Source organism: Larus michahellis, chromosome 5 (genome assembly GCF_964199755.1).
Source record: "Larus michahellis chromosome 5, bLarMic1.1, whole genome shotgun sequence".
Classification (NCBI taxonomy): domain Eukaryota; kingdom Metazoa; phylum Chordata; class Aves; order Charadriiformes; family Laridae; genus Larus; species Larus michahellis.
The window spans coordinates 67,975,341-67,996,979 of record NC_133900.1 but is presented as its reverse complement, the minus strand read 5'-3'; the positions used below and the strand labels follow the sequence as shown (position 1 = coordinate 67,996,979).

The 21,639-nt window shown below is 36.9% G+C and overlaps 1 protein-coding gene across 4 annotated transcripts in view; it reads right to left on the bottom strand.

The window, feature by feature from the left end:
• Nucleotides 1-3,847: 3,847 nt before the first annotated feature.
• PCDH7 (protocadherin 7) overlaps nt 3,848-21,639 on the bottom strand; it is a 280,656-nt gene continuing 262,864 nt past the window's right edge. For 2 of the 4 annotated variants that reach the window (XM_074587757.1, XM_074587758.1), the window contains exon 3: nt 3,854-6,887. In XM_074587757.1, the coding sequence (XP_074443858.1) occupies nt 6,508-6,887 (380 nt within the window). In that variant the 3' untranslated portion in view covers nt 3,854-6,507. Of the gene's footprint in view, nt 6,888-21,639 lie in introns of all 4 variants that reach the window. The other 2 variants (XM_074587755.1, XM_074587760.1) reach the window with 2 other exon arrangements.

Here is a 21,639-nt window from a genome sequence, read left to right as displayed (position 1 = left end):
TCCAGTATTAGAGATTTCATTAATGGGATTTCCTGTAGGTTCTGGAAATCCATGAGAGGTAGGTAATAAAAAGACACAGCATTTTTTTTCCTCTTGCTCTAGTCTTTCCTTCCTTCTCTGATTCCCCACAGAAGTGGGAGAAACTTCGTGATTCGTTCTTATTGAAGTTGCTTTCTGCATGACACTGAATTTCCCGAGTGTAAAATTTACCAAAGCGCGGGTTGACGTGGTATACTAAATCTGCTTTTATGCTACTTTGTTCCCTCTGCAATATTCTGGAAAGCAGTGGCAGTTGAAAGGTTTAGATTTTAATATTTTTATTTTTTTTATTCATGATTGTAGTGTAAACATGAAGATGTTGGTTGCATTGCTGAAAATAGAACAGACACATGAAAACTATATCTTGGCTGTCTTGGTCTTTCCAAACCTGCCTTCTCCTACAGCGAATGCTGTAGAAGCCTGCTGAATTTTGCTTTTGTAAGCTTACATAGGAAGAATACTAAGATATAAATATTTTTAACCATTAATTAAATCTTTAAAAACACCACCTAAAATAGAATCACATGCCTTATAATTAGCAAGAATTCTTTCTTAGAAATTACAGTACCGTACTGTAGATAGCTACAAATTATGCATTAATATCTCCCTATTTTAGGATCCTTAAATCAGTTTGAAAGTCCTAAAGGGATTTATTTCTAACACTTCTGTGCCAATTACATTATACTTATTTGCTGTTCTTTGTTCCCTCTTCTCCCAGAGGCTATTCCATGCCACTACAGAATAGGTATTTTGCATTTTTTCCCTTGTTTCTTGGTAAGTATATCTAAGTCTTTAAACCAGTCATACTTGGTTTAGAATAAATAGCTGTATGAACCGACTGACTGGAATCCTATCATTTTACTAAGCAATATACTAAATATTCTTGTCTAACTGTGGCGTTGCTTTCTTCTATTGCATAGGCTAGATGATTTGCACATTTATGAACTATTAAGCATCTTCTATACACTCCCCTCAGGAGGCTCAATGAAGACGTGAAATTATTTCTGCCTAGGTCACATTTATTAATTTCAGTCTCTGCACAAGATTTACATTTTACTGCAGTGCAGGAGGGAGAAATGAAGCCAGGGTTAAAGGGGAGCATAAATTGTTAGCTTTTGCCAGTTTATATTATCCTCTCTTACCACTCTCTGTGGTTCAGGAAATTTATTTTATCTTCCTGTAATCACCTTCCTGGATGCAGTTGGTAAACAAGGAGAATGCAGATAAAAGACAAAATAAACAAACACAAGGTCATGCCTTGCATACTACATCTCGTATAAAATAAACATGAAAGCTTGATTGAAGTTACTCATTAAAATACCGCTACTGCTGAAAGAGGTTGAGGGGTAGCTCGTTCGAGCGCGATGTGGGAGAACGGGGGTCAGTTGGTGGATTGAACGCTCTCCATGGGCATGCAGATTCAGACCTCTGCTTACGGGAGGAAGAATCTTCCTTGACACGTTCGTTAAAGAAGACCAGGCAATGTTAACTGAAAGCACAGTCAGAGAAAGAAATTTGTAATGTAAAGTTTATTTAAAAAAAAAAAAAAAGTTCTGGTCAGCCTGTATTCACAGAAATCAAAGCCTAATCTGTAACTAAGGTAAAAGATAGAAACAGCACTTTCTGTGGTGTTCAGCGGGAAACTGTACACAATGATTTGCAGGGTCTTTGTAGCAATACTGTATTCTGTAGAAAACAACAGGGAGGGGGGTGAGTTTTAACCTTCGGGCCCTCTCCCCCACAAACATAATTTTCACATATTACAACTGATGCAAATCCCAACTTAACGGCTGTTTTGGAACCTGCTTTTTAAAAACAAATAAACAAAAAAAGCAGTATGTGATCCAGACAGCTACGGAATAAACTCTTTCTGCTTCTTAGATGTTCTTTCTTGAGGAGGGTTTGTTCTTGATCTGTCGTTATGCTAAGATGGATAATTTGATTCACAGCTAGAAAGAACTGGAGGTTTTTATTTCACATTTTGCTCTGAAATGCTGCATTCATTGTGTTGTTCTTTTCAGCATTGATGCTTCGCTGACATTTTAGGACTTGTTAATATTTCTAAACTTCTTGTAAAAAATGACAACCTTGCTGATAATTAGAAAATTGTCTTTCCCTAATGGAAATACCTGAGCTTTTACTTGTTATTCCTCTTAATATGAAGGTTTTAAACACATCTTAATAAGAAGCCCTTTTGAACAGTAGTCAGAAACAACTGCTGTCTTTACAAGTACATTATTTTTACTGCAAAAATAGCTGTATGCTGTCCTGAGTGACAATAACCTCTACTGAGTTTCACTCCGTAGACGGGTAAAACCTCAGCGACGTCAGCAGCTGCAGATGTGGCCAGTATAAAGGCAGTTTCATCTTTGCCATGCAAAACATAGGTTGAAAATGCAAACTATCATGTGATTTAATCCAGTAAAAGTGGAATAGCCTGTCAGAGAAAGTACACTGGCAAATGGGCAACCAGTTGAACATGTTATATTTTAATTTGCAGAGACAAAAATGACAAGCAATTTATTTACATAAAACTGTACAAAAGCAAATTAAATTATGTAAATATTTCATAAATAGAGGTGGACTAGCGTTTAATACATTTTGCCATGTTTAGCATAGTTGCGTGCATAGTGACTCATAATAAACAATGATAAATTGTTCTCTGCTTCACTATCAACATCCAAGTTGCAGAACAATAGTCAATGATTAATATTACAAACAGATCGTACCACACTGAATGCAAGTGCTTTAAAATTTAGGAAAAAGTTGTCTGAAAGCATACCCAGGTAGCTGGTGAATGTTGTCTTCTTCCTTGTCTTTATGCTCTTCAGTCGGTAGCACAACTTAACTGATGCACTTTCATTTCTATTGCTATTTCGTCTGCTTCGTTCCTTAAGGAAACACCGTGTATTTATCACCAATGAAACAGAAGGAAAAATATTTCGCTGTTCAAGTTCCTTACAAATGTTTGGTGACGGCTGGATTTATGGCAAGGTCTTTATCCATATTCTTGGTTTTCCTGCTTGACAACTTCCTAGGGTAGCCTTTCAGCCAATCATTTCAATCCCGTTTAAGTTTTTCCCCCACATAAAAATAATGTTTAACTTTTTTTTTTCCTGAAACTCAGGCAGCAGGCCAGTCAGAAACCATATTGAATAAACATAGTGGATCTGAGATCCAGAATGAGCATTAGATTTTAGACCAAAGCTATTGAATTGTCTAATACATATAAAGTTATATATTAACGCATCAATCTATAAAGGTGCCCTAATGTAAAATACATGCAAAGCTCGTTTGAGTTTCCCATGGAAGGAAATAAAAGGATGATTTCTATGTTGTACAACTGAAATGTGATGACAGCTAAAAGCAATTAAAAAAAACCCAACTTAATTGACAGTTTTCCTGGCAACATGAACTGGTGACACCTTGCTAAATAACTATAATATAGACTGATCGTAGTTTTCCAGGCAGCAGAATTAAAAACAAATGAAAACAACCCCAAATCCCACACAAATAGTAATAAAAAAAAATCCTCAAGACCTACTTAAACCACAGCCTTGTGTTAATAATGCTTAAGACTGGTCCATTAACTGAGTTTGGCAAAAGGCTTGTTTTTAAATATATTATTTATAATTTCTCAGAAAATAAACACAAGTAAATATACAGGTTCAAAAAAGTTGGGAATAGCCCCTTATCCCTCAGTGTTCAAACCCAACTACCACTTTACCATAATATTAGGTATAAAAGGCACAGTTGCATATTTCGCATTCACCCTAATTATTTTTTATAGTTTTATTTGTTTATTTTTATACAAAAGCACTCTTATTTATGGAGTGGCACCAGTTTTAACCTATTTCAAATAAAGAGGAAAAATACAAACACAAAATATATTTGTGTGTCATGCCAGGTCAGAAGAGTAATCAGCATATTAATAGTGGCTAGTTCCACTAGAATTACCGTGAATACTTACAGTAGATAGAATTTAAAAAAAACCTCTTTCACACCCATTTCAGATATAAGGAGATGCACACAAGTAAAGTATTTAATGACTGACTGTCTTATGTGGTGTAAAAATTGGTGAGTGACTGCTGATCCATTTAATCTGAAGGTCTTCCGTGACCTGTATTATTAGCCTTGTAGAAAAAGGGTCTAAGAATATATGGAACCAAGCTACCTAATTTTTTTTTTTGTATGTGTAATATTAAATAAAATCTTATTAAAGGAAATTCTGTTGAACACTTGTGTTATGCAATTGTGTATTCTGTTGAAACGTGCAAGAAAAATGTGTATACATTACATAAGCATTTTTAGAAGCATTTTTAAACAGGTACTTACAGATTATACAAAGCAGTAACTGCTGTATGCAGTCTCATAACAAAGTACTAGTTTGCATCTCTCCATATACTTAAATAATTAAACATAAAAATGTTCAATCATTATTAATCTTTGATTTTAATATCTTCTTTCTAGAATGTGCCCATTCATCATAACCGCTAGACACAAACTAATGTTACTTGAAGAAAGTAAACTTGAGGGAGGAGAACGAAATGGCCAATAATGGCACATCCCACTATATGGAGAAAAGAATTCAAAAGATAAATGTGATGAGTTGTCTTGATTTACCAACCTCTACTTTAGGCTGTTTAAGGTTATTTCTATGCAATTCTTCAAAGCAAGAGACTACCCAAAGCTACATTGTGACTACAGTATACTAGAGAGCCATCTAGCCATGCCTTAATGCCAGGTTAAAGAGCCAGGGATTTGAATGCTCCCCCCTCCTCGAGCTGTCCTTGCTGTGTTGTTCGATTGTTGTTTTCATTGAATGGCTGAGCTCAGTCTGTCATTATTACTACAGCATCAACTACAAAGCAACTGGTTGAAATTCTGCAATTTTGTTGCTTTTATTGCACAAAAACCTGCTTCGTTTCCTCTTCCCTTTCCAGAAGCGCTCACCATGAGAATCGGTAGAGCCCAAAGCTCTTGGATATCATGGTGCCTTGGACTCCTTTTGACTCATCTTGATCTGCTAGGTGAGTATCACACCACCGTTTATCAGACCATTTTCTACACAGACTAAATGTTCCGAGTTTTGATGTCATTTAGTATTGCACTTCTCTTGGGTTTAATGCACTTGTGTTTCAAGAAAACCTGCGTTATATCTTTGACATAATTGAAGCAACTGGTAACCAATGACAAAAAACTTAGCAATCATTCCTTGCACTCTGAAAAGAAGGTTTTGTGTTTGACTTGTAATAGCCTCTTGTCACTGCATCATCCCATTGTCCACCCGTTCCATCCCACCAAGCACCGTCATTAACACAGCCTTCTATTACTACTATTGGGTTTTAATTTTGATCTTAAAAATTCCCTGGAACTGGCATATGCAGCATATCATATGCAGCATCTGCTGCAACATATCACGTCATTACAAAAAAAAAAAACCCCACATCAGTTCCTTTGGGCATTCGACTGAACCGCACTGGAAAATAAAACAAAAGTCATCTGGGCTTGTGAACTGTGCTGCTGTGCAAAATGTAACTGAAGGCGTGTTATGAGTACATGTGTGTATTTGTGAATATGTTAGTTTTCTACGCCAAGCCCCAATACTTAGCAGTTCCCCTGATCCGTTGTGTGATCTTTGGCCTTTTTGTTATTACCATCTTCCCAGCTAGATGTTAGTCTTGCCCAAAATAATGATTTTTAGAGTTTATCATTACTATCCTACGGTATACGTGTTACTAATTGTGTTTACGTTGAAGTAATCATTACAGAGAATGAAAGCGAAGGAGAGAAAGAGACACAGCAAGAACACACTTGTTCTATGGATAAAACAGAACCAGAGTTCATGAATCATCGTAAAGTATGCTGTGGTTTTGACTGCAGTCTCAGGCTGAACGTATTTCTGTTGCTTCCAGCCTCAGATGAGAGGTGAGAATATTAAAGCTGTGGTCTTCACAAAGTGCCTATTAATGATTATTCCTTTATATTTATCTCTATGTCTGTATGGTTTCTGAAGGATTGTCCCTGGTGGGGATCAGCAATATTCAGATGATATGTTTTGAATACATTTTCCCTGACCTGTTATCCTCAACAAGCCAGATGACAATCAAACAAAATGAGTGGCTTAACTCATGCTTCTGCAGAGGGGAAACAACAGTGTGTTGCGTTCTTTTTAATCAAGCTCGTTACTATGGGAGGAATTTGCAACCATAGATTTAGGAAAATAAAAATCAGTGAGGGGGAATTAGACATGCAAGTAACAACAATGTTTTCTACATTGTACAGTATAGTCAGGCAGACAGTATAATTAAATGCCTGTTATGGAGGCAGAAGTGGCAGGCAGATCTTTTGTCTCTTTGGTGGCCCCCTCTTTTTTGTTTCTCATTTTTGTTAAAATTGTTTCGATTTTAAGACTTTTGCCCCTTTTCTTTCTTATAACATGAAAGAACTTTGTTGCTGCTTTTTAGCCTACAGGTAAACTTCTCTTCTAGTTAGAGTATTGACAGGAGATGGCTTGTATTCCCCTGTCTGTGTAAGGGGGATATCCTCTGGATTGCCTTCTTCATTTTTGCTGAAACTAGCCGCGCTGAAGGTCTCATAGGATGAGGTCAACTTTTTGTTAAGGAGGTTTCTGTTGCGATCACCCATGAGGGAGGCTTCTCCATTGGCCAGCTTTTCCTGACTGCCCCGTTCATCGACAGGCATGAAAGTGGAGAGTTTTGGCTGGCTCTTCTGCTTTCTTTCAGGAGAAGTGCGAACTGGCATCCAGCAGGAGTCCGAGTGGCCATACTCATCACATTCTCGGGTACACTTCCCTGTCAGGGCTACATCTGGTAGAGGCCTTGAATCTGAAAGTAAAATAGAGTCGTCTTTACAAATGAATAATATTGCAATGACTTCCAGTGAAACTGCAAATCTTTAAATTCTCAAAAGGTATTTTTAAAGGTCTTGGCAAGAATGTTGCAGTAAGTTCCTCAGTAATAGTTTGGTTTATGTTGCATGTGGCCTAGGCAACAAACGTCTCTGTACAGTTATCCTCAACCACCAGCACTAAAAAATAAGACTATTAAGCGACTTCCTGCGCTTGTAAATCCATCTCAAAGGCATTTGACATTAGGTAATGAATGAATTTTGATGTCTAAAAGAGTCCAACAAGCACTCAATTACATACTGCCAATTTTCTTGAAATTATTAAAAATACCTTTCTTTGAATTTTTTGTAAAGAATACTTGTAATTCATGTGAAAGGAACCCGAGGCCCTGGACCCTGCGAATACTCATGAACATGCTTAACTCCCTGCAAGTAAGCAGCTCTATTATTAACCATGGGACTCAATTTGCATATCGTGTAAACCTCTGCCTGTATTTCTCAGGACTGGGCATTAGTTGTTAGTACACAATACGTTATATGAATCGTACAATCAATGATTAGTAGAACATACAAAAAAAACCTGCTTTTGGTTATAAATGTAATCTGCTATGTATGGGTAAAGCTGTTCTGTGTGCTGTGTTTGCATGTGAAGCGACAGGGAGAATCTGAGTGCTGCCCGAATAGATACACGAACATTTTATACGTCGCTTGGTGTGTTAGAAGGTGTCCTGTTCCAGATCACTGTGCCTAAGCTTTCTAGCTACTGTCCTTGTAAGAGCTTTCACTGAAAACTAGCAAAGTTCAGGGACTGCAGGACTGAATCCCACCTGATAAAAACACAGGTAGTTTTTAATATTCATATTTTGACACTTGCATTGCAATTGAATTAAAAAGCTACCTCAACTGTTTTAAGCACTCGGTAAGATTCTGAAACCTTGTTTTTATTCAGTTATATTGTACTTTATGGTCTACAAGAAACAGCTGGAGCTGCCTACAAAGTAATAACATGATATTCAGACAATTAAAGTTGACAAAGAACAAAAGTCAGTAAGTAAATGAATTTTTCCAGTTTCTTTAATGACTTCCATATGATACGACTTATTTGATGAAACTTTTATGTTTCTTTTATAAAAAACAGATTATCTTGAAAAGGAGCAAGGAGCTTCAGCATGGAAACACAATCAGGTATTTCGTAGGGTCTGTGGCAACTTTCTACCTTCCCCAAATTCATGAGAACAGTAATTTTACCAGTAATAACTTATGCCTTATAAAATATCTTTCAAAGATCTATTTAGCCTTCATTTTGTTACTTCTATTTTGCCTATTTTTCTTTGATTTTGGCTGCCACATAACCTTCTCAAACAGTGACAGTTCCAACTGTGAATTTTTTATAAATTAGTAACTACTGAGGTTTAAAAAAAAAGCAACTAAAAATCCTTTGCCCCTTCCAGAATAAACTGTTTTAATTTAAAATATTTAGAACAGGTGCTTGCAGAGAAAACATATTTAATTTTAGCATCTGCAGATTTAACCCTGATAGAATTGCAAAAACCCCTGAAAGTCAGATTTATGTTCATCCTGTCCTGATTTTTTCATGCATTTAAACATTCATTTAATTAGTAATTTGTTGCAGTATCATGAAGAATATACATATTATTTATTATTAATTATCAACAATTTTATATAATCTGCTGTATGTATTCTGAAGACTGTATAATATTTCATATTTCAATATGTCACTCATTTTAATGAGGAAAACAGCACTGATTTTTAGATAACTAACTCTGTAGCTGAGATGTATAAGGCTGGGAGGAGGGAACTGAGGTTTGGGTTTGTTGTTTTTATTTTGGTGTTTGGTTTTGTTTTTTTCCAGTTGTACTTTTTAAGGCTTTTGCATTTAGACTCAGCCATGATTCCCAATTCTTTTCAATGAAGAATGCAAAGACTGCGGACAGTTATCAGCCTATCAGTTTTCAGATGACTGTGTTCTGGAGATGTAGACAGAAGATGTGGACTGTGACAGGAAAATTCTCTATTTGTCAGCTAAATCTAGTATTATTCTGGCACTCCCTAAAGGTAAGAAGCATAATTAGCTGCTGAGCTGCACGTAACGTGCTGTGATTTTTAAACAGAAAAACTGGGCAAATCCCCTTCCCATCTAAATCTCAATAAACTCTTCAAACAGCACCTTATTTCCAAACAATGACCATTAAGCATTATGCTTGCTACTAGTATTTCAGTTATTACTCTGGCAGAATATTAGCAAATGCTTATCGTGGCAATATGTCTGACCTTTATTTAAAATATAGGAGGATGTGTTTATCGAAAACGGGGGTGGGGGTGGGGGTGTGTGGTGTTGTTGTTTGTTTGTTTGCTTTTCCCAGACTGAAACAGTTAATATCTCATTATATCTGATGGTTTCTTTTTAATGCAAACAAGTCCTGAGCCAGCATTACTTGAGTTGATAAAAATCTTTGCCTTGCTAGTGGTCCTTGAATCACACACTTCAAAAGTTACCATTTTGCACTGTAGTGCATCCACTATTCACTTCTGGACAAATATTGGAATTCCTTATTGTAAAGCATGAGGATTTACTCTACAATTCAGCCTTATAGCGCTGTGTTATGAAGCGGCAACCTCTAAGTCAGCATGTGGCTGACTCGCACTGTTGGGTTATCTGATAAACCTCATCTTCACACCCACAAAAGAGTTCAGATAGACACTGACAAGATAATACTAGCCCAAATAATACATCCACAGGCTACTCCCAGGCCCATCACAGGGGCCATCAGCCCATCAAAGGTCCATTGGCCCAGGCTCAGAGGAGCACAGGGGCGTACAGTGGCAGACAGGAACACAAATCAAGGACTTGGAAGGAACAACCAGCTTGTAATGAAGGGCCCCTCCCAGGCTATCCTAGCAGAGCCGTCAGCCCCCTTGTCTGGGCATGAAACTCAACACAAGTCATTGGCAGCTGCTCTCCAGACCATCTTTCTGCCTAACAGGGGAATTGCTGCCTAGGTATGTAGGACACATTATGGGATATGGGGGAAAAGCAGTTTGAGATAGCACAGGACTTCTTATTACATGATGTTTAGGGGAGGAACCAAAGGGAGGACAAGGGAGGAGTTTTGGTGATTTAGGGAGGAACAAGGGTGAGAAAATAGAGATAAGGAGATAAAAGGGTCAGTCACAGGTAGTTTGCTGACTAATAAGCTTGTCTGGTCGTCCCCTGTGCCCGATCAGCCCCATCTGTCCTATCTTCTTATTAAATTCCTTTCTAACTCCTAGATATGTGCTCTTTATTATGTGTGCATGTATACATATGTGCACGTCCAGTCTGACTGGTGGACTTCCATCCTGTCCAGACAGAGAGGGGAGCAGGATGAGGCCACTGGTGCTGTCTGTGTTCGTGTGAGTGCTCTGAGTGTCTGTGATCTGTGTGGTCAACTGTGTATATAATTGGTGTGTATGTGTGCTCTCTGTGTGTGCCTACTGGGAATACATCTCCATCTTTGCTGCTGGTTGGACCTGGAGACATGGAACAGCAGCAGCAGCCTCGCCTCCCTCAGGCTGTTAGATCTGGTGTGATGTATTTTCCTATAAAACACCCTTCGTTAGTATTTGGCACGAACAGTTAATGTAGCCATCTACTCCATTGCTTTCTTGTATCTGTTCTAAGAGCTTGAATCAGAACAGCATTTAAGCCCAAATTTAATCTGACATGTTTTGTAATCTATTGTATTTAACTGCTTTTCTGTTTAAAAGACGGACATAACTTCAGCATTTGGCAGGTGAGGGAAAGGTGGCGCAGTGAAGGAGGGAATGGTTTTTTTTGTGTGTGTTTGTCCTGGGTTTGACTGGAATACACTTAATTTTCTTACTATCAGCTGGTATAGCGCTACTTTTTGTATTTGGGATGAGAATAATGTCGATAACGCAATGATGCTTTGAGTTGTTGCTAAGCACTCGAGGCCATTTCTGCTCCTCATGCTGCCCCACCAGCGAGTAGGCTGGGAGTACACAAGAAGCTGGAAGGAGACGCAGCCAGGACAGCTGACCCCAACTGACCAAAGGAATATTCCATACCATATGATGCCATGCTCAGCGTATAAAGCTGGTGGAAGAAGAAGGAAGGGGGGGATATTATGGCGTTTTTTCTTCCCAAGTAACCACTATGCCTGATGGAGCCCTGTGATCCTGGAGATGGCCGAACACCTGCCTGCTGATGGGAAGTAGTGAATGAATTCCTTGTTTTGCTTTGCTTGCGTGCACAGCTTTTTCTTTACTTATTAAACTGTTTTTATCTCAACCCAGGAGTTCTCCTTATTTTTCTGAAGAGGGGGAGACGTCAGCGAGTGGCTGTGTGGTCCTAGTTGCCGGCTGGGGTTAAACCATGGCAGTGTTATATCAGAAGACAGGTAAAACATCCTGTGCTGTCAGTTGTTACCAGTACCTAAACTAGTCATTTAAGGGCAACTCGGGTACTTTCTATACACTGCAGTAGGTAACAGAGATTTAACCTTCATTTCAAATAAACTGCCACACCACTTCAGCTACAAAGTAATTAAATGTATTTTTGCTAACTCCCTGAACAGTGACCCTCTTTTGCAGAGTACTGACTTTATGCTCCTTTTTACAATATCTAGCCCATGGAGAGATGAACAATCTCTGAATTAAAAAAAAAAAAAAAAAAAAAAGTTAATCTTGTCCTCTAGCATAATTTACATCCAAACATAACTATCTCAAACTGACATGTTTTTTTAAGTACTCTTTAGTTTAAAAGTTTTAGTAGCGACCACCCTACTAGCTGGCAAACCTAATGGAATATGACACAGCAAAGGATTTGTTAGCACAGTTGGCAAATCACCAAGGAAGAGTACAAGAGATTTCTACCATGGTTACATATCTGGAAACTGACTAAAATAAATGCTTAAGATGCCAGTTATTAACAAACAAATTTCATCACAATGCTAATTAGTGAGAAAGTAAACCTGGTGAAATGGTATTTCTTGTAATACAGAAATTTGTAGATTTGTTTACGCATAGACTACTCAAATTTAAACTTTTATTTGCATAAAATTATCTTCAGAGTTACAATGGAAGATGTAATCTATTTTCAAACATACCCTCTTACTGTGTCTCTACATCAGAACTAGCTATTGCTTGACTATTTACAAAGATGTTGTAAACCCAGTCCCCAAAATGCAGATATTTAGACAAGTTTCTAGGTATACATGTAAATGGAGACTTGAAAAGTGACTACTTATAAAGTAGATCTCATTTGCAACTGCTCAGACTTCGGCTTAAAATAAATTGGAGAACACTAATTTACAGGGTCTCATAATCTACTTTCTCATTGCATCAATATAAGCTTCCACCAATGATTTCCAGAGTTAGCTGATAAAAGCTTTTTTTTTTTTTTCAAATTATACTTATCATTAATCCAAGAAATTTTTAAAAATTTATCATTCATTTCTGAGATGTGATAGCTTATATTTCCCATAAAACTTTGCATGAAAGCATGCAAATGAATGGAGTTATTTCTATGTATGCTTATGTTTCTGTTGATTGTAGCTGACTGTTGCTTTAGGGCTAGAAGAATTGCTTGTTATCAAAAAAGGAAGGCACCTACCACAGCAGCGTGGAGAGGGGAAATATGATCTTTGATATCCAGTTTAGAGCCAAAAAAATTAACAACTGAAATATTCTACCCAAGCAATTTTGCATTATTTTCTCTCCTCCCATTCCTTACCAAAGAAGGTCAATATATTTCATCAAGTACAGATAAAGCGTTATGAACACAGTAGTCAACGAGTACAAGTTACAAGTTATGTGCTTTTTTGTACACACACATTGCAGAAATGTAATGAGGGATGCACGCTCACTCTGGCCCCACTCCACCTATTTTTTAACAACTGTTCTTGTACAATATATTTTATACAAACCCAGCTTTATCAATTATTCATGACATGGTCCTAGCACATACACTCTTTTGGAGAAAGATTCAAGGAGCTTTTCTTTTTCTCATCTTTTGAAAACCACACACAGAACCTATGGTAACAATCTTTAGATGTACTTAAGTAGCGAAGAGCTCTGTTCCACTTATCTGTGGTCATGGAAAACCCTTCGGAGCAATACTGACACCCTATCTAGATACAATAACTTGAACATTCCCAGAAAGAACTCTGTGCCCAGAAAGCATTCCTAGCTGTAGACTTTTCTTGAGGAGTACATGACCACAGTAGCCATACAGTACTACAGCAGTACAACAGTACTTCTGTAAACCGTGCAGCTTGGTCCACAGGATCTGAGGAGTCATTGGCAGGTGAGTTCTAAATAGTATCTATGACAAATCAATGACTACATGCAGATTTTGCTGCCTTCCCCCATTGATGGACCCATAACATCCCTGCATGGTTCCAGTCATTGAGGACCTGTAAAGAATGCCCGTGCAGTTGTTCCACACTACTGTCAGAGAAGAAAAAGGAACAGCAACTGTCATATGGTAATGATAAGAGACTGTGGTTTGGATCCCATCTTTTCCCGCACTCTGTACAAAATTATATTTTACTCAGAGGACGATCCAAAATTCAAGTGAAACACCAGTAAGGCTATGTAATTAAACAGGAGTCCATTTACATAGCTTTTATACTACATGGTTGTCTGTTTTATGAGCTGTGTGATTGGAGACACAATAGAGCTCTTAAAGCATAACAAGTATTGACTACATGATCAGAGAACAATAATGCAGAAAACAGCCGAGAGGGTACATATTGCAGAAAATCACTGTTTAAGGGGGCAACAAAAGCTAAGCTATAGTGATACACAGCTACAACAGTACTGTCTTTGAAATTACTGTCTCCTAATTGCAGTAATTCAGGAACTGCACCCCCGTTAGTGCTGTGGCATATTTTGACATGCCAAGACCCTATTAAAATACTTAAACACGTTTGAAGGCATCAGCAACTTCTTTCTCTGCACCTTAGGCTAAATACAGTTAAACAGCAATTGAACATATCTCGAGAAGCATTTAGTGCCCCAAGGCTTGGACTGCTGTCATTCTGAATGTGCCATTATCGTGTACCGCAGAGACAGAGCATGCCATCTCTCAAACAGTCCTACTGAATAAAGTCAAACACAAATCCACTGTTTGAGACATGCCAACTGCACTGAAGTAATTAATATATTAATTGCTTTTGCACTAGAATAATTTCACTTATATCATGCCCAATTCTGAAATTCTTTTCAGTGCTTAAGAAAATAATTCAGAGTACAGAAAGGCTTACATGTACAGTGATTGACTGATTAATACTGTGAGAGGAAGGATATAAAATAATGAATTCTGAACCTTTTTATTCTTTCGTTATGCAAGGAAAAAGCAACATAGAATGAAAGTGAGAATTTTCAAGACTTTACTTGAAAAATGGTAAAATAAAAGTATCCCTTAAACAATTCCTAAGAACGGCAAGACTCACTACTGTAGCGTGTCAAAGGTCCAAGTATTTAGCTGGTTTCAAAAGAGAGTAGAGGGAATTTTCAAAGCAAACATGAGATGCTATATAGTCCTCTACCACTAAAACTAGTAAAAATAAAACAAGCAAACAAAACGTCACAATAAAAAAATAGAAACAGGTAACTGATGCTTTAACATTGGGAAAAAAGTTCATGCTAGATGAATGAAAGTGAATTAGCTAAAAGAGAGGGCAGCTGAGGCAGAAAACAGCACTTTTCATGCACCTAAAAAGCTATAGTAAAGCCAAGAGTGGGAACAACCCGTTTTGCAGGCTCGTAGTGGAAAGGACCAAAAGTAATGGCTCGATTGTAGCAATGACAAATCAGGTTAGAAATTAGGAAAAAAACCTGGAGGATAAATGTAGTGATGGAAGCTTAGAGAGTCTCCACCACTGGGAGGGCTTTACGAATGCCTAGAAAAACTTCTCCCAAGGTAACATAAACGTGACTAATCCTTCCTTGTGAAAGGATGCACTGAATGACCTCTAAAGGTTCCCTTCAACTCTGCAATTCTGTTAATGTGATTACTAACACTTATGTACTTTGGCCTCAATCCAATCCTTAACTGGCTTTGGGTTAAGATTCTTGACTTATTTGGTAATAAATCAACCTTAGAAGCTGCGCTTAGGTTCAGCCAGAAGTCCATTTTAGAATAACGTCCTCCTTAAAATTTTATGTTAATAGAATTACAAACGAAACCCCCAAATGGCCGGACCATTTAAGACAGGTGTTAATCAAAGGAATAGAGAAACAAAGCCACCAATGCTAAAAAAAAACAAACACTCTCAAGTTCCAAAATGATAATCTAACATTTATAAAATCTTCTTGCCTGAGTCCAAACACATCCAATTCCATTTTACAGTTTCATCAAAAAGTTAAAAATTGAATACTGCTTCTACCTGTAGTGGTGCAAAACAAATATCATGCCTCTGAAGTCCATTAAATCTGAAACTAGTGTAAGAGAGACTCTGTAAAGCAGAAAATTTCAACAGTGTTTACTTCTTACATGAAATTTCGGTTTGCGTAATACCTTGCATAATACCTGCCTTTGTTTTAGGAAAGAACAGGGTCAAATAAGATAAAGAATGTGTAAGATTTTGATGTATTTTGTTCCATTTAACAGACTATACCAGACTGTATAGCTATTTAACATGACTCAGACACATAACCAAAGAAATATTACCCAAGCAATAAATTTCCTGGCTTAGATTCCATGGTTATTTCTATCACAATTGCCCCCAGCAGATTAAAATACAATATTCTGTAGTTGTTCTTCTAATTATAGAATAACTCCATAAAAAAGTTTCCTACCAAAATTAAGGATTGTACCAGCTCAGTAGTACTGCATCTGTGATCATCAAGGAATCACCGATATTTCACAATTGACTTAAAGACTGTTCATACGAAAAACAGACCTGTGGTTTGTTCCCCTCCCCAACCAAATAACTAGTTGTACTCTTCCAGGCCCAAATCATATTGCTCCGTTGACTGTCAGTGGAGAACCACAATATAGTTTGCATATGTATTACGTGTAAGTGCAATAAAATTCAACAGACTTAAGTCTAGACAAATACTAATTTAAAACCTTGATTATATTATAATACAAAAGGAAGCACATTAGAAACACATAGTTTTCTCTTGTTTAAGTTGTATTTATCCTGTAGTTCAGACTTTATAGTTTCATTTTTGTTCACAAGACCAATTGCATACATATAATGACGACTAGGAAGTATCAGTTTATGTGATGGCAGTGGCAAGTACTTTGCTAAATACACCACACTGAACTTAATTTCCCTAGATTTTAATTTTCTAGATTTAAATGTAATTGCTACAAGACTCCTTGTAATCCTGTTAAATCCTTTGATAGCCTGATTTACTTCTATCACTGAAATGGCAACATATCCTTCAGAAAAGTAGGACTTACACTTACTATGGCTTCCTGAAGTAGCGTAAACATTAAGATGTAGGAAACATTTAAGCTGTCTAATTGTTCTGCCAAGCTGATGCTAAAGTATTAATCTGTCACTGTGTCAAATTACATACTTTTATTTTTTTTCAGTAAAATGTGTCAGTGCTTAACAAACTCTGAGCTGAAAAAATTCGTGGAGCAATTAGAATGTCAGCTCTCTTAAAGATGACTTAAGAATAAGTCTGAATCAGGGCTCAAAAGTCGACATAATTTCCTTGATATTTATGCCAAAGTGATGGGACTGCAGGAGCTCTAAGGGAACAGAGTAGCGAACAGCCATTATTAGCTTATCTCAGCTGTATAGTGCGTCTCCCCTTTATTGCAATTCTTGGCGGTAAGGATATAATAATGTATTTTCTTCATCAGGAATGGACGCACCGGGTAGCTCTTGCCACAAGAGACAAACAAGGTTACGTGATTTCCTCTCATCTCCCTACAATTCATACCCATGTCATTCAAAAAGCAACTTCTTTCTGGAGATACTCCAAGTAACATTTTCTAGGGGATACTAGTGAATACATTGCTGCCATTTAGAAACTAAAAGCACAATCCTAAACAATGTTCAATGTCATTAGATCTTACGGATATCCCACAAGTACCTCAGAGGATATCCAGAATCGATAATCAGTGACTTGGGAGACCGGCAAGCTGTTCTGTAAGCTTGATATACTTTCATATCTTTCAGTGAGTTTTTTCTTACAGACTTCCTCTGCCACATGAGATAGTAACTTGAACTGATTGTCTTGATAGAACCACTGCATTCCTGAAGATGAAATGCTTCATACAGCTCTACTTCATGCAGCAACACATTGCTGGATTCTGGATCTTATTTCATTCCCCCATATAGAGAATAAAATAATACATAATAACATATATTAAATAGTAGTACTGCTTTTACAAAAAGGGAATTACTTGTGTTCCCAGGAGGGTTTCTGTGTGAGTCACGTAATGTTTGTTTTGTCATAGAACCTCAAAGGTTAAACTTGAACAGTAACTGTAAAATGTGCTAAAGCTCTACTAATTTATATTACATTATTTTCAAATGGGGGGAAGAAGAAAGTTCTCCATGCTCTGCTTGTAAACGATCATCTAAATAATGTAGAGCTCAGCATGAAGCAGAAACAAATAACTTGTGACTACTTGTCTTTTTAGTAGCTGTCAAGAGGAAGTTGTAAGAAGAAATACAGCCATCATGTGAAGGATTCATTTAACCTTTTTTGTCACATAAAGGGAACTTTATTCCACACAATGGAAAAAATTAATCACTTATCTGTTCACGTCATACATGTTTCTCTCACAAATATACAAATAAATTTGTAATTTTACTTACTTAATCATACCAGCAAGATCTGGGAAACAACAAAATTTAATTCAATTCAGTGAATTGAAAAGTAAAAAGAGCGTATTTTTCATTCCTTTAGCAGAAGATCCACATGATGCAAGACCTAAATTAATGTTAAAAATAGAAATAAAAACCATTTTAAGATTACTGTATTAAAGCACATGTTTTCCTGTTTATATAAGTATACTCCAGAGGTAATGGGTCAAAATTTTATAAAATATAGTGCTCATCTTCATTAATCATGAAGATGATTAATGAAACTATAAAGAAGTATACTTCAGAAGTATAACCTCACACAACTCAGGAGTAAATGGTAATACTACCGCACGTCACAGGGAAAGGAAATGGTTTACTGATTAACTAGTTACAGACTCTTGTCTTTTATTCCATGTCAGTGGCATAAGCCACTCTGGCCTTTAGATCAATTGTTCTGGAACTCTCGAATTGTCCTAAGAAGAATTCTTACCCGGAAATTAATCCACCTAAGTAAGTTTGTAGTTTTGATATAAGTGCCGATGCTTTCTCACTGAGACGATGCAGGCGAGGGGGAGTGTTGAGGGGTTTTTTTGTTGTTATTGTTGTTTTTATAGTAAGTATGTGGAAAAGTCTTCACACCTCAAAAAATACAAAAAGATAATGAATCTCTCAGTGTGATTTATGTCCTGCTCAGAGGGATTTTTTTCATTAAATTCTTTTATTGATTTTTCAGCTCTGTGTGCAGATTACAGCTAGCGAATTAATTACAAACATAGGCTCAGAATGGTTACATGCTTATGACAGATTCATCTGGGTTACAGTCCATTAGTAATTAAGTATTAAGCACAGCACTAATTCCCCTTGTGCATGTACAGCAGAAAGACTGTAAGCATACACATGAATCATAGGGATGTTATACTAAAAGATATTAGGGTATCACTGTTTATCTCCCTATGCAATGGAAAAGTATACTATTTTTTTATATACTAATGGAAAGTATAGAAAATATCGGACTGAAACAGAACTGAGAAGATAAAAAAATCAAGTTTACTTGCAAAGTCTAAGCCTGTCAGAAATAGCAGACTCAATCCTTCATGTGGGAGGGGGAATCTAATGGAGCCTGTAGTGTGTATCATAGTTTTTTGACCCCTGCCCTTAACCCTAAGTATCCTACAGTGTTACAATCACTCAACAGTTATAGGAGTGAATTCTTACCTTACAAATAGAACTGTGTCTTGATGAAAGTTAAAGGCAAGATTGGACTTGAATGGGGATGTCTAAGCATATTAGTCAGGATCGATCTCCCATCCCCGAGATGAAGATACTGGGTTTTTGGTTGCTTCACCAGCTACTAGGAAACATTTTCTTCAGATTGCCTAAGCCACATACTTGAGCGAACAGTTGAGCATATACCTCTACGTATTTCTTGATATATTCCTCCAAAATATGTGAAATATTTCCTAGCCCCAAGTAAAAATGGAATAATTTTTTCAGAAGTGACTCCTGTGGAAGTACTCTTTAATGAACCCATTCTCTTGGTTTAAGACTGTTTAGTATCACAATTTGTCTTCTCTTGTGTTTTGCAGCACAAGATTAAAATTAGTCAGTATGCCTTTGCTTGGCTTGGTTGCCAAAGTGTATACCTGTCCCCATAAAATTTTAAATCTCAGAAAATATTCCATTATTCCTCAGTTTGTGACATTTCCAGATTTCTCAAGAAGTCCACTGCATACACTTTGTACTACTTCTTCATAGCCGGCATCTACTTTTTCAAGAATGAATCAGATAATCTTGAACTTGTTTTACTTATTTGAATATCAAGAAGTTTCTTGCATTATTAGTTTATGCTTTCACTCAGACTCCAGTAAAACTGACAGAAGATTTGAAACCAGACAATGTTAAGCTTGCTCCACTTGCAATGCATGACTAAATTCTTGACAATAGGTAGGAAAAATCCCTAATTACATCTGCTAGGATAGCATGAAACCCAGTCAAGCAAAATATATTAACAGGGAGGTTAAACATTTTTTTTTTTTTAAAAGGGTACATACACTGAAGAAAATTAAGATATTAGTGTATTAAATGTATTGACTACAGTATAGGGAAATAAAAATCATCCTCTTGATTATTCCCAGTGTAAATCCATAGACTCATTTCTGCCAATCTACCCAGTATCAGTTGCAGTGGTCAAAATCACTCAACAGCTGCTGGATTGTTTTGAAAATCTGAACAAGACACAGAAAACTAGTGGTTAAGATGGCAAATATAGGAGTTGGGCAAAACATAAAGCAGTAGAAGATGAAACAAGTTTATCAGACTGAATCAGACAGAAAAATACAAAATCTGCAGATTTGATCTGACTTGAAAGTCAATTATTGTTAAAGAGGAGGGATTAATTTGGTAATTTGGCAATTATTATTTCAGACAAGATTTTAATAATTTGTTAGTTTCCTTTTATAAATGGTCATTGCCTACTGTTGCCCCCACGATGTATTATAGCTAGATCATGTGGTGCATACTTTGTGCATGTTTCTTCCTTCCAGGCCATTCAGAATATTGTTTCCTGAATGAAAAATATTTAGTAGAAAATTGTTCTCTGCACAGTGTCTCTGTCTGCTTGCCGAGATCATAATAGAGATGCCAGTTGGGACTGCAGTTCTTGTGAGTGCAAAACATGATGCACTGGAGTATAACTAATTTATTCGTATAATAGATTCACTATCAGATGGTACAATTGGTTTCTACTCGGGTCAACTTTGAAGCTGCAACTTGAGCCAAATAATTGTGTGCCTGAATATCAATCACCTGAGCCCTCATAATTGTCAGAGGATGGAATTATTCCAGGAGAATTATTCAAAGAGAATGGCATGCTCCTACCAAAGCTGAATGAAGTCCTACAAGAAACTGGGCATCACACTTGGGTATTTCATGGTCCTCATACAAGAGTGAGCAGCAGAGAGAGCTGATGCGCATATTTCATGCCCTTTTGTAAACAAAGCACCTCCGATAGTGACCCATTAAATTAGGGTCCCTTTAAATTAGACTAAGCACAGTGGATAAACTCACAGTCCACAGTGATTAGTTTATGAAACTTACGCTTCAAGTTAATTAATTTCATTGGACTGGTAAAACAATGGCCATATAGAGATATATTTGGTTTTAAGTCAAAGACAAGTGTCTGGCTAGATAAAGTTGAAAATTATGTGTTTACTTTTGAGTGACACAGATAGAAAATAAATGGAAGAATTAATGTGTTCTCAGAACATTTTGACCAAAAATACTTACCACCATTAAAATTATCATTGATTTTATTCTGCTCTTTGTGTGACGGTATTTTGAGAAATTTTTTTTTTTTTAATGGACTACTTATGTATACTCTCAAATCTCTTCCCCACCAGTATGTGAAAACTCACTAAGTACGTAGCAATGCAATAAACAGCTAAACAATCAGTGCATGCTGTACCCTACCATAGACATGAACTGCAATTGCTGATGTCTTGAATGTTGTTAAACTTACTTTGTGCTGCTGCAGAAGTATTTTATGGGGTTTTCTCTGTTTCTATTTACTGACGTTTTTAGTCACTGAAAGTAGAAGAGGTACAGAAAGAGGTCAAAATTGACAGCAAAACTGAATCAGGGCTTCTCATGCCAATGAAATAATGAAAACCAGCACTGTTCTTACTGCAACAATAATGAATATAAATAGACAAAAGTCTCTGAACAGCTACTGCGAGAAAGAGAATAAGGCATCCATTTCAAGAAAAGATCTTTTCCTGCCATCACAGATAGCTTTGTGAACTGGATAAATTAGGATGCCCTTTAAACAGTTTTCATGCTCCAAGAAATGTTTGAGAGAGACAGGTCTCCCTTGTTTCCCTTTAAGGGATCAGACTTAATAGGTTGAGTTTTACTTGTATTTCCTACACCC